Below are 16,363 nucleotides of genomic sequence, written 5' to 3' on the forward strand. Positions count from 1 at the left end.
TGATGCAGGGCATATCGCTACACTACAAGCTTAGGACGGTTTATAATCAGCGTTGCCCCCCCCCATGTAGATAGAGGGGCAAGCTGTGCTTCCTGGCCCTGGCACCAATGCTGCATGCCCCACTGACACCACCACTGTCACCAGCTGCGATTGCTCCTCATCCTCTTTCTCCTTCTTGCCACCACTTGCTTGCTTGACAGCAGAGAGCCAGTGAGCGAGGAGGCCGTGGCATCTCCTGCTCCTCCTTTGCCTGGGCCAGAGCGAGAGGCAGCTGAACAAGCAGGTTGCAATGGTGAAGAGGAGGAGCAAGTCCTGCGAGCTCTTGTCAGTGGCCCCCTGATGAGATGTGGGCCCTTGGTAGATGCCCACCCTTGCCTACCCTTGACACATTTCTGCTGGATGTACTCATGGAGGCCCCTGCATGCAACTGTGAGCCCTGCAAGATTAGCATGGCCAGTTTAGGGTTGTCTGTCATGAGGAAATCTGGCCCTTTGGGGGCCTTTTGGATCACCATGATAGCCATGGCCCTGTTAGGATACCCTTTGCGGTTCCTTGCTTAGTCGCTGCCAATTAGCATCTGAAAGAGTCATGAAGTTGTAAAGGAATAAAGCCTTTGCTGGACACATGGAGGGCAGAGGGGCAAAGATGGCCAAGGCAGCTGTTTGTATGGAGCGCTAGCACATGCACAGGACCATAGTCATTCCCATTTCCCAAGGGGATCCTGTGAATAGTAGTTCAAAGAGGAGGGAGAGGGGCACTATAGATCTGCCACAGAGAATTCTCAGCACCATGCTATACTGCACTTCCCAGAATTGCTGGGGGCAAGCCAAGATAATTAAATGGGTTAAAATGATATTAAGTATAGTTATGCACACAGTTGACTGAAGCTCATCAGTACAGATGGAAAGTTACTTTCATAGGACACTGGACCAGTCACTGAATAAGGGTGCAATCCTATGCCGGTTTAGACAGGAAAAAAGTCCTAGAACTTCCAACTGGGAGTTGTAGGACATTTTTGCTGTCTAAACAGGCATCAGATTGCATCCTAAGTTGATTAAAACAAGACTGAATTGTCTTTTCCAGTTTGTTCCCATGATTTCTAAACTGCTTTCCTACAAAGCTCTGATTTGATTTGATAAAATCAAATCATTTATTGATGTATTTATTTACATCAATAAAACACTCTGGAATGGACTGAGACATAGAACAGATGTGATAGAATCTAAGAAGCATCTCACACACATACACACACGCACACGCACACACACAACCAAATAGCAGTTCAGCTGTTCACAAATGGAAAATACATGTTTTCACAAACTTTCCCAAGTTCAGAGTGTAGGAGGCCTCATTAGTTTAGTCCTATACTGAAATTTCATGTTTGATTTTGGAGGCAAAAACTCCTGTTTTGCCACATGAGCACGCACACTCTCACAAACATGCACCATTTTGAAAATTATACTGGAGACCAGGGATGTACGGATTTCGTGAAATCCGTTTCGTCTGCATTTCATGGATTGCCAGGTGTCTTCCATTCCATCATCTGCTCACTGATGGAATTCGATTCTTTAGCCGGAATTTCCTTCTACTTGTGCTAATTTACATTAGCATTATGCTAATTAGCATTAACCAAGACGTATATGCATTAAGAGATATATGTGGCATGTAATCCCATGTGACGTTCTTTCATGCTCTTTGCTATACATAACTTGTGAAGTGAACCTTAGGGGAGAACAATATACCAGAAGTTAAGGCTTCCATCAGGAGCACCCTGGCACGGAAGTTAGTTCCCTTGAAGCGAATGGACTTCACTGTCATATAAATATGTTCTTCAGAATCAGGATGTTGATATCTGCCTGTTTTGAATCCTGATGGCTCTCCCCTCTGTTAAATTTTTTAAATCCCAGCTGTCAGTGTCGGTGAGCCATTTTTTCACAAGACCCATCTGTCATTGCAAATGAGAACAGCATCATCAAGCCCTGGTTATAAATGAGGAATGCTTCAGTTTGCATGTAATGAGCCTTCTTGCTGGCATGGAGGGGGCATGGAAAAGTAGTGGATGTTTGCATCAAACCCCAAGAGCTCTTCCAGGCATTCCAGGCCCCTAAAGCTGCTACGACCACACCAGCGAAATGTAATTATATAGTACATTATAGCTGGCAGAAGGAAGCATTTGACTCAACATTAAGCCTCCTTGTAAGGGCATATAAAACTGGCTGCTTAGGGCTTTGTAGATATCCACTATTCTTTCACTGCTTAATGGGGCAGAGTTGCCTGCATTTTAGGCTTTTCTCAATTAAGAATTTTCTGGTTAGGGGAGGAGTGCGCCCAGTTTCCACTAGCATGCTGACAGATCCAGTTTCAATAAAATGTTAAGCAATGATGTTGCCAAAATTCTATTTCCTGACTCCAAAATATGAATTTGGGTAGCACATAATGCTTCATTCAAAGAAGAGCCTAGTATTGGTATTAGAGAGTTTCAGCTATGGGGAGGTAAAGAAATGCAATAAATAAATAAATAAATAAACTAAGGGCGCAATCCTATGCATGTTTAAACAGAGAAAAGGCCTACAACTCCCAGCATGCCCCAACTAATATGCCCCTGGCTGGGGCATGCTGGGAGTTGTAGGCCTGGTCTCTGTCTAAACATGCATAGGATTGCACCCTTAGGGCACAATCCTACGGGCCCGTGCTCCAAGGTCAGTTCCTGGAAAACTGCTTCCCTTCCCCCTCCGCCTTCTAGGCGGTGCAGATCATCTCTGGGCACTCAGAAGAGGAGTGTGGAGCCGGGCAAAAGGCAGGGGGCGTTCCTGGGGGCGGGGTGTGGAGCGCGGGAGTGCCAGTACGGTGCTTCCTATGAGTCATCTGGCGTCCTCTTGCCTGCTCTGAAGTCCCGCGGCTAGACAGCCAAAATCAGCTGTCTAGCCACAAATGCAGGGTGGCCGGAGTGTGGAGAAGACCCCCTCCCTGCTATGCCTGCCCTGCATTGGATAGGCGGTTGCCTCTGAGTTCAGAAGCAGCTGCCTATCCCAATAGGATTGCTATTAGGGCTGCAGAAGTTCTTCTCTGCTTTGGATTTTAATCATTCTCCAGGGTATCAGACGTGAGTCTTTCCCAGCAATACTTGGAGATGTCACAGACTGAACCTGGGAACATATGATCCACCATATACCCCAAACATTAATGAAGCTTTTGTCTATATTCATTAAAACAACAACAACCATCTAATTTCAAAGGAAGAGCTCTGATGGAATCATGACCTTCTAAAAAGTCCCATCTACTCCAGCATTGTGCTGAGTTCACCACTGGTAAATTAAGCCCAGTAGTGCCTACTCTGAGTGGCAGCAGCTCTCTTAGGCCTCAGGCAAGTATATTTCTCAGCCCAGCGACCCGACATCCTTTTAAAAACCATGACAGCATGTGCACACCACCAAGGCCCTCTCCTCCCTGTATATTGGGGTTGTTGAACCTTTTTCAGCTCGAGAGCTGAATTCCATTTCAGATAAGCTCTTGAGAGCTGCATGCCAGTGGGGACAAGGCTAAATGCAAAATGGGCAGTGACAAAAATACCAGCATATTTTACCTTAAAGCTCCTACTGCCATTAACTAAGCTACAGGAGAGGCATTTCAATCTTTCAGAATGGGGTTGGGAATACACAAAAGCTAGGAAACCGGCAAATGATTGCTGGCTGGGGGAAAGGAGTGGGCCCAGCTGGGGAATCTTGGATTGGGACCTAACATGGGCCAGATTTGGCCCTCAGGCTTAGGGTTCAGCACCCCTAAGCTGTAGCTTTTATTTATTTTATTTTATTAATTACATTTATATCCTACCTTTCTTCCATCATGGAACTCAAGCTGGCTACATGTGGTTCCCAGGTGGTCTCCCCTCCCCTCCAAGAACTGACCAGACCCTGACCTGCTAAGCTTCAGCAAGGTGGCTGCCTCATGTGCCCAGACCATGCCGTAGGACATGGCGTAATGGTAGATGGTATAATTAGGAAGTCAGAATATGCCCCTTTTTCATAACCTTGCTATACTAACCTTGTCCTGAAAATCTACACCTTCTAGAAACTGAAACAGACAGGTGAGAAAAGGGGGTGTTCTGTGAAGTGAATGCTGATGAAAGGTGGTGGATGAACAGCTTTAGGAATTTAAAAAAAAATCTTAATTTTGGCTTTGTCGGTGTGTACTGTGGTATTGCATTTCCGAGCACATTTCTGCTGTGCTTTATTCAAAATAACCATTCAAACAATGTGACAGGAACGTTGAACAAAGCCATTGTTCGTGATGGAAGCAGCTAAAAAGGAACCGGGTCCTTGCATCGATTTCCATTATTTAAAGCCCTTGTATGAAGCAGCATCTGCTCAAAGGAGCCCTGTTGCCCCCAAACTGACATCCTTGTTATTGATCATAGAGGATGTTGTAGAGGTTCTCATTTAGTTGTATCTCATTAGGAAGATAACAGGAAATGAATGGAGGGATCTGGAAAAAAAAATACACTGAGGATTTGAAAGTCATTATGTTGAATGCTGCCATCAGTGAAAGTTCCTGTGGATGATTAGGGGCCAGTTTACACAATACTCTTTTTCCTGTCCATGCAAGCATCTGTGGATGCTCCATGTGGAGAAATATAATGTGGGTACCAGTCTTTAGTAGAGAGGGGCCAGGAAATTGCAACAAACTTTAAAGCCAGATTTTGGGAAGTTACCATGGATTCATTTCACTCCAGGTCATCTACAAAAGATAGCCTGGTTGGCTCTTTCAAAGCCACCCATTGGGTGTCCAGAGCATATTTTAGAAATTAATCTCCTCACTCTGGATTCTTTCTGAAGCAAGTTTGTTTTAGAGGGAGGAGGAGTCTGCAAATCTCAACTCAATGGATATAATTCACAGTAATGCATAACTGGCAGCAATTCTCATGATTGTGTGGCTAGAAAAAACACACCCAGCGATCGTGGGAGTATTCCTAAGCCATTGTCTCTGGTAGAAAACATCTGTGGAACACTGAGCCAACCATATGCAAAGTCTCTGTTCTTAATCAGCACCACTCACTCGTTCCTGCTTTCACAGTCTTCTTCCCTGCTCACTCATACATAAAGCAGAGGACTGTATTGTCATACATAAAAACGATTGGAGACGAATACATGTACTGTGCAGATTTAGTTAGCATTTACATAGCATTTTGAGTACATACAGCAATCCTGCAAGATGAGCCAATATTCTTTCCAATTGTAGATGGGCAGCTGAGCTTGTGATGACAATGGCTTGCAGTATCAACCCTACTGCCAACCCCACACAGGCTTTGCCAATCTGCCCTTAGACTTGTCCAAAAATAAATGAGCTGTAATGATCCATGATTGCACTGGGGATATCGCAACCCTGACTTCAAGTTGCAGGAAGGGGGCAGTGTTGCGGTTAACTAGTTAATGCATGGGAATTTTGAGCAGAGCTGGCCTTAGGATCTCTATAGCCTGCAGTGTCGTTTCCAGCTCCTCCCCTTCCTCCCCCCTCAATCCTTCCCCCCGATCATCCTTCCACCATTGCTGGGAGCACACGTGTTTGCTCTCTCTCTTGCCAGTGTTATAAAGCACAAAGTAATGCACTGAACAGACTTTGTCTGAAACTGTACACTGTATCTGCATTTTTAGGGAAGAATATTGTGAGTAAATCGTTTTACCTTTTCTTCACTAAAGAAGGGTCTAGTTATTTTTTTTTTAAGTGCATGTGGACTGGTAAATGCTCCTTCTGTTCTACCTTTTGTCTTCTCTCTCTGCTAACTGCCTTTTTAACAGGAGGCAGCAATACCAAATAATTCCCATCAGACTGGATCTCCCAGCACTTTCATTTTTACCTAAAAGTAGCCAGGTATGGGGATGAGCTTCACATTTGATTGGTGCAGCAGTGCTGGCAGAAGAAGGGCTACCCATTTCCCCCATGCTGTTTCCCTGATCCGCTCCTCCCTGCATCTGCTATTAGCCCTACAGTGCAGAAAATAACATACAGGCTAGCAGCGCCAGTCTTCAGAGGCAAGCTGCAGAATAAATATTTCGGCGTGGTTTCATGTCAGTGCAATTGCACTGGCCAGCCTCCCACTGAAAAAGTGCCAGTTTGAGTATACTCTCTAGAACAGGGGTCCCCAACCCCCAGGCCATGGACCGGTACCGGTCCGTGGCCTGTTAGGGACAGGGCCGCAGTAGGGGTGTGGGAACTCCCCCTCACCTTGGGTCTGTGGGGGGGGGGAGGTGATCTGTCCCTCCCCCCCGCCCCAGAATCCTCACCGGCCCTGGCCAGCTCCGCTCTGCGGCGAGTCCACAGAGCTGCCGGCCGGCTCTGGCCCTGTTCTTTGCAGTAATAGCCTATTACTGCAAAGAACAGGGACGTAAATGGCATCTGCTACGCAGACGCCATTTGCGTCCCAGTGGCCGGAAGTCCTCCCCCGGCTGGAGCCAGCTGGCAGCTCCGCAGCAAGTCCAGGGGCGACAAGGATTCCGGGAGGGGGAGGGATGGATCCCCCTCCGCGGACCCAAGGTAAGGGGGGTTCCCACACCCCTACTGGGGCCTGGTCCCATCCCCCTCCCGGTCCGTGGAAAAATTGTCTTCCACAGACCGGTCCCTGGTCCCCAAAAGGTTGGGGACCGCTGCTCTAGAACATATTCTTTTCTTATATTCCCTGACCTGGTGCCCTCCAGATGTTGTGGATTGCAACACCCATGAGACCCAGCATGGCCAATGGTCAGGGATGCTGGGGGCTGTAGTCTAAAACGTCTGGAGGGCACCAGATTGGGAACAGCTGTTGCAGACAATAGACGTGAGTTGTGTTGTTGTTCTAATTCATCTAACGCTGCCCAGCCTATCAATAACCAGTAGCATGCTTCAGGGCTGGAGTACCAGAAGCATGCTTGGAAGCAGGCAGGCAATGGATCAAACAACTTGATCAGACTGATTAGGTAGGCCAGAGTCTGCAGAATTATGCAGGGTGGAAATGGAACCCTACTAGTACTTTCTCTCACTTGACCTGTACTGAGCCGGTAGTTGCAGTACCACCATCTGGCCATCCACAGTGGTGGGGCTAAAGTGCAGTAGAAAGCAACTGAACAACTCTTCCCTCTGGCAAGCTATCACAGCAGCGCCATCATGGAATACACAGATAGGAGGTTTAGTAAGGTATAAGAAACGTAATACCTTGTGCTTACGGAGGCTCCCTGGACTGGTCGGTGTAGAGATTGGAGACTGCTTTGATTTGGGCGTGGACAGCTGGCTGCTAGATGTTCCATTTGCTGTCACAAAACAAGACAGAAATCAACAATGAATAAAGGCAAGCAAGATGTTACAAAAACGCCCATCTAGAGTTTTTTTAATCAAAACCTTCAGTTTATGAAATCTGTAATTCACAAACAGAGATGTAGATAATGATTTGCCAGTTTGGAAGACATACCTTTTCCAACAGCACAACAGAGGTGACTGTGTATATTTTGCTTTGCAAGTTATATAGCACATTTGGCAATGACTAAATTGGATCTTAGCTGCAACAAGAGTGGGATTTGCTGTATTTGAATGAGCTGTGGACAGTAAGAAATTAAGGGTGGAACTAGAGAACAGCAACTCTGCATACTGTTCCTCCACTCACTGTAAAGTTCCATAAGGAAACACATAAGAGCTGGATGTGTTCGATCTCGTCTGATCTCAGAAGCGAAGCAAGGTCAGCCCTGGTTAGTACCTGGATGGGGGACCGCCTGAGAATCAGACTTCCTGCATTGAGCAGGGGGTTGGACTCGATGATCTTGTAGGTCCCTTCCAACCCTATAATTCTATAATATTTTCTAAATAAACAAATAAACATGACATTGTGTTGTATCTCCTCTGCCCTGTAGCACCCCCTACATGGCTGCCGATAATGTGGAGTGGTAACAAAAGGAAGCATGTTCTAATGAGGTTAAGGATGGACAAATCCATCACTTTTGGTTTCTTGTGCACATTTTCTCAAATGTACACATTGATTGTGCACATTTTTGAAATATACACACTTTTGTCCCATTGGCTAAAGCATGCTTGCACACATTTTTCAAATCTACACATTTTTTCATGCACATTTTTCAAATGTTTCAACACAGGATGCACGGATCGCATCGCAAGCCTGGAAATGTATGGACATCACACCACAGAATGCATTCAGGTTTGGATTTGCTTTGGGGAGGTATGAATTGGATAAATTCCGGTCAAAACCAAACTGAAACTAATTTTTCACTCCTCCATATTACAGATGCAGGTTTGACATACTTCACTGAGAACGAGGCCTACAAATCCTCTTCTTTCTCTCAGATATCATTAAGTCTCTGTGTCCCACTGAGAATTCCTGGGCATACAACATATGTGTATAAAATGATGATGTATAAGTAACTGTATAAGTATACTGTATAAGTAAAAAATATAGTGCCAAAGCAGAGAGGGCGAAGCAATAGCAGTCAACAGGATTTTAAAACATGAATCTTAAAGGGCTTATTGGGAAAAATAGCCTCCCTAAAAATAGATCTATTTTGCCCCCCACCCTAAAAATGGCTGAATATTAGAGGCAACCCTATATTTATATAGGGGGAGAAAAGGGGCATATTCTTTCCATTAGATCTGGGAATATAAGAGAATACGGACCACTCTTCTAGTCACAGAGACTCATCAGCACTGTGGTGTAGCAGATGAAGTGCAGGACTGGGGCCATCTTAGTCCAAATCTGTGTTCAACCATGAAACTCATTTGGTGGCCTTCAGCCGGTCGCTATCGATCACCCTAGTCTACCTTGCAGAGTTGTTGCGGGGAGGAAAACATGAACGGAGCACTCATGCCTGCATTGTGCTCTTTGGATGAAAAGCAGAGAAAAATGGCAGACACACATTATCAAAATATTTGCTACATAACTTACAGCTAAGGATGGATGAATCTGTCCATTGTGGTTTCTCTCCATTTCTCATTTTCCCAGTCTCAAGTTTGGTTCATCCTGAACTTTGAGAATCTTAATTTTGTTTTGACTTGAAGCATTTATTTAGTATTATGTATTTATTTGTTACATTTATTTCCTGCCTTTTTTCCCTCTTGAAAGGAGCTTGAGGCAGTGGGCATCCTCCTCCTCCTCTCCATTTTATCCTCAGAACATCCCTGTGAGGTAGGTCAGGCTGAGAGTCAGTGTCTGGCCCAAAGTCACCCAGTGAGCTTCATGGCCAAGTGGGGACTTGAACCCAGGTCTCCCCAGTCCTTGTCCAACACTCCAACCACTGCACCACACTGGTTCTCTGTGCATTCATTGAGGTGCACAATTTTGCCTAACATACACATTTTTTGCATACATTTTTCGTAATACAATGCAATTTTGAATGTCATTATCCCTAATATTCACATTTTTGTGAGCACGTTTCCCTAACTGACACATTTTTTGACTGGAGAATTCCATCACAAAATTTGGAAGATTACAGATTTTGAAGAATAACTGTGTTTTGGTTTGCATATTAGTTTGAAAGTGCAAAATCAGGAAAGATCACGTTAAAATACAAACTGAATGAATTTCTCCCCCATACTTACATACAGCTAGAGCAGGAGGCAATGATAGAAGATTGCCCTTTACATGCTGTTCCTTTGTCACACTCATTTGTAATAAGGAAGTTTGGGAATGATTGCAAAGTCAGGCCAGACTGACATTCTGTGATCATGCAGGAATGATTGCTAAGTATGGGAAAGATTGCGAAGTCATGATTGCAAAGTTTGGGAATGATTGTGAAGTTCGGGAATGATTGCGAAGTCAGGCCAGACTGACATTCTGTGATCATGCAGGAATGATTGCTAAGTATGGGAAAGATTGCGAAGTCATGATTGCAAAGTTTGGGAATGATTGTGAAGTTCGGGAATGATTGCGAAGTCAGGCCAGACTGACATTCTGTGATCATGCAGGAATGATTGCTAAGTATGGGAAAGATTGCGAAGTCATGATTGCAAAGTTTGGGAATGATTGTGAAGTTTGGGAATGATTGCGAAGTCAGGCCAAACTGACATTCTGTGATCATTTTGCTTAATCTTGCCACCTCGTGAAAGTCCTTTAGTTTCTCTGCCACTAATTTGAGCAGTCGGGAAAGAGAAAGGCCATTCAGACTCTTGCTGGCTGGATCATTCCTTCCTGAATCAGGCACAGCCTGCTGGACACCACCTTGAGAAAGTCATCTTTTAATTTTAAATCTATGTCCTATGGATCTCCCCCCTGGTAGTTGCAACAAAGGGCATGGGAATGTGAATCAGTCTTAAAGCTACATGGACTCCACCCCACATCACACCGCAAAGAAGGTTTGATCTAGGCAAGTGGCTGAGGTCAAAAAGCCAACCAGTAATGGCAAGTTCAGCATGAATTAGGGATGTACGAAAGTCACTTCCCTTTTCGAAGGGTGACATTTGCGGTGGGAGGGAGGCGCTCTGTCTCTCCCCCCGAAATTCTCTCCAGACGGCTCCGCTCCGCAGAGATTCCGCAGAGCCACCGGCCAGGGTCGCCCGCAGCCAGACATCTGGCTGCTGGGCAGCCTGCAGGGACACAAATAGCAGCGGCCATAGCCGCCGCTATTTGCGTCCCTGCCTTTTGCCGTGATAGGCTACATAAATATTTACATAGCCTATCATGGAAAAAAACACACCAGCGAACGCAAATGGCGGCAGCTACGGCGGCCACCATTTCCATTCCTTTTTTTTTTCCTGCTGTTTTAGCCTAAGTAAATATTTACATAGGCTAAAATGGCAAAAAAAAAAAAAAAGGGAATGCAAATGGCAGCCACTGTAGCCGCTGCCATTTGCGTTCCCTTAGTTAAGCCGTGATAGGCTACGTAAGTATTTACGTAGCCTATCACAGCTATATGGAACAATCGAATGGCGGCCACAGACATGGACGCCATTCGCAAGTCAGCGCGGACGGTAGCAGGTAGGTGCTCCGTTCCAGGCCCATTTTGCGGGGCAGGGGGGTGGGGGGCTTTGTTCTGCCACAGATTTCGAGGGGCCTTCAGCATTCGGACTCACCGAGATCCGTGGCAGAATTCTCTGACATCCCTAGCATGAATGCTCTAAGATAGCACTGCAACAAGGTCAGTTTACAGGACACTGCCTCATGACATTTCTTTGAAATGTAGGGTGAACCAGGGAATACTGAGTGAGGATCGCATAAATACTCACCCAAAATGTTTATGCAATTGAAGCCCTCCTCTCCTTCATTAGAGGTTTTTAAGCAGAGCTTGGATGACCACCTATTGGGCATGCTATAGTGAGCAGGGACAGGGAATGTGTGGCTCTCCAGGTGTTGTTGGACTGCAGCTCCCATTAGCCCTAGCCATTGGCTATGCTGGCTAGGGCTGATGGGAGTTGAAGTCTAACAACATATGGAAGGCCACACGTTCCCCACCCCTGTAGTAGAGGTAGGGATGGCGCAGGCACCTGATTCAGTCCAGGAATCCGGCGGACCCACTCCTGCCCAGAACCCTCAAGCCCGGCTTGCTGAGCCCTGCTCCTGCTTGCCCCATGCCCACGCACGGTGAATGGCCTGCACTCACCCCAGCAGCTTCATTGAGCTTCACGGTCGCCATTTTTTGAGAAGTAAAATGGCAATCGCAAAAAATGTGCAAATTTGTGCACACACAAAACTGCACATCTTTGCAAATGTGCATATTCGTGTATGTGCAAAATGTGCATTTTCCAAAAAATGCACATTTTGCACACGCACTGTGCATGATCGCAAGAATGAGCATTTTCATGCCTACAAAAACATGCATTTTTGCAATCACTTTTTTTTTTTTTTAATGGTGACCACAGAGCTTGATGAGGCTGTTGGGGTGAGTGTGGGCTGCTTGCCAAGTGTGGAAGGGGCTCAAGTCTGGGAACTGGCAAGCGGGGGCAGGGACTCAGCGGGTGTCCAGAGAACCTGGATGGGGTGAGTTTGCACATCCCTAAGTAGAGGTAAGGATGTATGAGAATTTCATTTTTGCTTGCAAAACATGCAAGTATTTGTTTGTTTGTTTATTTTTTTTTTTTACAATATTCATTTAACGCTCCACATCAAAAGATTTTGGAGTGGTCAACAACAAAGATAAAAGAATAAAACACGATATTAAAACAATTAAAACATTTTAAAGGAAACAACTTCTGAATTTAATAAACTACAGCTGGCCACTCAAAGAAGCCCTCTCGAAAAAACAACGTGTTCAGGAGGTACAGAAAGCAACACAACATTGGTGCCTGCCTGACCTCTGAAGACAGGGAGTTCCACAGGAAGGGGGCCACCACACTGAAGGCTCTTTTCCTGGTGGCCTCCAGCCAAACCATGGGTCTATGTGGAACCACCAGGGACATGCCCTCTGATGACCTCAGTGGCAGGGCAGGTTGGTAAGAAGGTGCTCTCTCAGGTATCCTGGTCTCAGGTTGTTTAGGGCTTTAGAAGCTCCGAACACGAGTCCAAGCACATGTCTACTGAAAATATTTCCAAATTGTCGAACATGTGCTCGCATTCACCTTGTTTCTGATTCCCAGTTCAATTTACGCAAATTTCCTTAGTAGACTGAATCAGCTCCACTTTAGTCTATGGAGGATTTGAGCGAATTAGGAGAGATTTATGCAAAATCTCCTGTTCAACTGCTGCTTGATTTACACAAGTTTCCTGTTAGTGCAAAGTGAGCAAGTATTGCAAACATGAATGGGAATCAGGCACAAGACGGGTGGCAAGACGATGTTGGGAAAATCCTAGCAATCTCAAACATCGCTTGTTCACCCATCCCTAAGTAGAGGATGTCCTGCATCAGCAAGATGTTGGGCTGGTTGACTTCTGAGGTCCCTTCCTGTACTATGGTTCTCTGAACGAGGATATACATATATATTTATGATGATGATGCATTCACTTAGAAAATACCTAAGCCATTTCAAATCCCTTGAATTCTGGTGGAAAAATAAAGTTCGCAATCTAACAGATGTGATGCAAAAGGGGAAAGGAGTGGGGTGGGAAGAGGAAAGCAAATGCTGGAGCAGCAAGGGAGGGCAGGGAGGAGGCGAGGATTGAAACCAGTTGGTTTTCTGCCTCTTGTGTGGGGATTTTGAGAATTTTGGAGAAATATCTCACTGTGCAGGGCTTCTGTGCTTACCTTACTGTAAGGAGGTAGCTGCGGTGTGTGCATCTGTGCGTCTGCACACACACTCTTTCTTTTGTAATTGTTATCCTGTTCAGTTCTTGTAGATTCTCTGGCTTTCTGTGCTTTCTGAAAAGCCCCCCTAGAGGACTTAAGCTGGACTTCCTCTCTTGGGGCTTTTCAGTGCTGCTGCCTGCAGTGTCCCTGGAAGCTGAATGAGGCATCTTTGGTTTTGGTTTTGTTGTTGTTAAAGGTTCTTTTAACAAGAAGAACCAGAACTACAACTCCACACCTCTGCTGGGCACAGGGATGTCCGTCACCAGAAAATCCAGCCCTTTTTGGCCTTGGTGGATTTCTGTGCCGCCTCCGATTCAGCTTGCTTTTGTGAGCTGAGCTGTGGGTTTTTCTGGAAATCCAGGAACTTTTTCAGGTTTTATAAAATTTGCACGAATAGATATTTGTGCAAATTGCAACTGTACTTTGTGCAAGTGTCTATTTACGTAAATTAAAAAAAATACGGAAAATCCTCTAGCTGGCCCAAGTCATCCATCGCAGACTGAGTTGGGCCAGCTGGCGGAAGACAGAATGGAGTCCAGGGGGCTAAGCTGGCAAAAGCCTGTCGAGCTCCACCCCTCAACCAGATTCCTCCAACATCCTTAGGTGGGCATGTGCTGCTGCCCAGTCACAAGTCCTCTCCCCCTGGCCCAGAGTGAGAACCAGCATGTATGCACACAGGTTGTGGCAGCTGCTGCTTCTGTTCCTTAATGTCCCTGTGACAGCTCTCTTATCCTCTGCCCTGTAAGAGCCGGGACAGGCCAGAGAATAGTCAAGTCTCAATGGTGAGGAAAAGCAGCAGCAGCAGTAATGGCAGAGATCAGGGCCTAGGGTGGCCATTTATGAATCACCCCAAAAGAGGACAAAAGAAGGCACACATTTGCATGTGCTAATTTGTAGGTCTAGTTGAAAGTTTAGAAATAATTGCTACAATGTACATAGACATGCAATACATCTCGCCATTGTGCAGAAGAATGTGAATATGCCCGCCTGTTCAGGCTGCTGTCCAGGTACTACCTTGTTGATGAGCAACAGGGTTTTTTTTTTAATCTTTAACCCAGAATTGGACAGGGCAGCCCCTAAAATAGAGGACTCCTTCAAATACAGGACAGTCCTCTGGCCACCCTTCAAATAGAGGACTGTAATAGAGGACACATGGCCACTGAACAACCTCTGCCAGGGGGCTTGGGCAGATGAGCAATGACCCTGACCCCCATTGCCAGCCCTGAGTGACACGGGAAAAAGAAATGTGCGTCTCCACGACCTCAATGCTAACTGCTCGCTCAGATCCCTGCGGGGTCGACATTTATCTACTGGGAAAAGAACAGTCACTCACCATCCTGATGGTTACCTGAATCAGCAGGGGATTTGCTCCGGCGCACAGGAGCTGGGCTCTTTGCCGAGCTCTTCTGAGGGGTTGGGGATGACTTGCTGCCTGGAGTAGTTGGAGGGTTCCCTTTCATGACCCGGCACTCTGGGAAAGGAAGCCAAAAGCACCATTAGCATTTGCATTTCTCTTAGGTGCTTTGGAGATGTGCGACACCCAGAGCGTAAGACACTAGCATGCTATTTGATTACAACCCGATGCTTTAAAAAAGCACTTTGAAGAACAGCCATACCTCGGTGGCAATTCCAGATAGGGTTCAGATTCATTTATTTTTAAATTATGAACTGAAAATTACAGTTAACTACATTTTTAAATGATAGCATCACTGATGCAATGAATATGGACTTGAGCATGCTCCGGGAGAGAGCGCAGGACAGGAAGGCCTGGCATGCTATGGTCCATGGGGTCATGAAGAGTCAGACACAACTGAACGACTGAACAACCACAACAACATTTTTAAATAATTTGTTTTCTTAAAATGCCCATTTCTGAACATATTTTCTATGTCAAAAAATGTAACTCTAAAATGTATTTGATATGTGTGTGTTTTTAAGCCAATGGATAACTTAGTTCCAATCCGCACATTCACGTGGGAGGTATGGATAAGGTCAGTTCACATTAGAATTTGTGAAGCCTGAAGTCCTTAAGCAGCCCTATTAGAAACAGCACATCAGAATCTCTAAAGACCTTATGAAAATCCATGTTTTAAACTTGCCAATGACAGACCATAAAGGAGGAAGCCAGGAAAAATATCCCCAGGGTGGAGTTCCACAATCTAAGGAGCCATTACTGAGAAGGCCCAGTGTTGTATAATATCCCACATCACTTCAAACGATGGGGGAACTTGAAGAAGGACCTTTGACAATGATCTGAATGCTAGAGGGTCATCCTTGAGCTTCCTTAACTACTGCAGTCTTTCTTCCTCTGGCCTTCCATTGTCACATCTCATCTCTGTCTGCTTACATCCACTCTGGTCTGTCTGTGCTCTGAGATTATGATCGGAGGCCTTCCTCCATGTGCCGTCACCATCACAGGTAAGGCAGGTGAGAACTAGGGAAAGGGCCTTCTCAGTTGTGGCAACCTGATTATGGACCTCTCTTCCCCAGGGGTCCTACATGGTACCTACTTGGTTATTTTCAGCCCCAAGTGAAGACCTTTCTATCATCCCAGACTTTAACTGCTAACTTGGGTGATGTTTAATTGCTGTTGTTTTTAGCTCCTGTTGATTTTTTTAACTGTATCATTTTGTTTTGTGTTATTGTTAGGAAATGTCCTAGAATATCCTTATTGAAGGATGCAATGGAAACATGTTAATAAATAATACATTTCTATGAATGGCTATGAGAAACGAACTATTTCTGCTGACAAAATAATTCACTCCTCTCAGTCATCAGGCCATGGGACATCCCTCTACAAAGCCCTACACTAGCTTCCCATCCCTTCCCACGTTCAACTAGGGATGATGTGAGAGTCTGGGAAGGAGGTGCAGTCTGGTGGACTCCCCCCCCACATGCTCACTCCTCCCGGGCCTGCTCACCGAGCCCCTGTGCTCACCTGCACCCACTTGCCAAGCAGCCATGTGCCTGGCAAGCAGGTCCAGCAACAGCCTGTCCTTTTAGTAAGCTGCCATTTTGGATAAAAATGGCAGCTTGGGGATTTCCATAAATCTAATGTTATGTAAATGGTGGCCTTAAAGAACCATCCAAGCAACATAACAGGCATAAATGGTCAATTCACACCTGTGACGTTGCATAAATGGCCCCTTTATGGCCACCATTTATGCAACATTAGATTC

General features: G+C 45.6%; 1 protein-coding gene across 2 annotated transcripts in view; it reads right to left on the bottom strand.

The window, feature by feature from the left end:
- Window positions 1–16,363, bottom strand: part of DCX (doublecortin) — a 158,381-nt gene that overhangs the window by 4,059 nt on the left and 137,959 nt on the right. The window contains exons 4-5 of one of the 2 annotated variants that reach the window (XM_084813353.1): window positions 14,518–14,655; window positions 7,183–7,277 (exon numbers count right to left, since the gene is read on the bottom strand). In XM_084813353.1, coding sequence (XP_084669479.1) covers window positions 7,183–7,277; window positions 14,518–14,655 — 233 coding nt within the window. The remainder of the gene's footprint in view (window positions 1–7,182; window positions 7,278–14,517; window positions 14,656–16,363) is intronic. The other variant, XM_084813354.1, reaches the window with a different exon arrangement.

The sequence above is a fragment of the Heloderma suspectum genome, chromosome 9 (genome assembly GCF_057233095.1).
Source record: "Heloderma suspectum isolate Gila_16-S chromosome 9, 16-S_ref, whole genome shotgun sequence".
NCBI lineage: Eukaryota > Metazoa > Chordata > Lepidosauria > Squamata > Helodermatidae > Heloderma > Heloderma suspectum.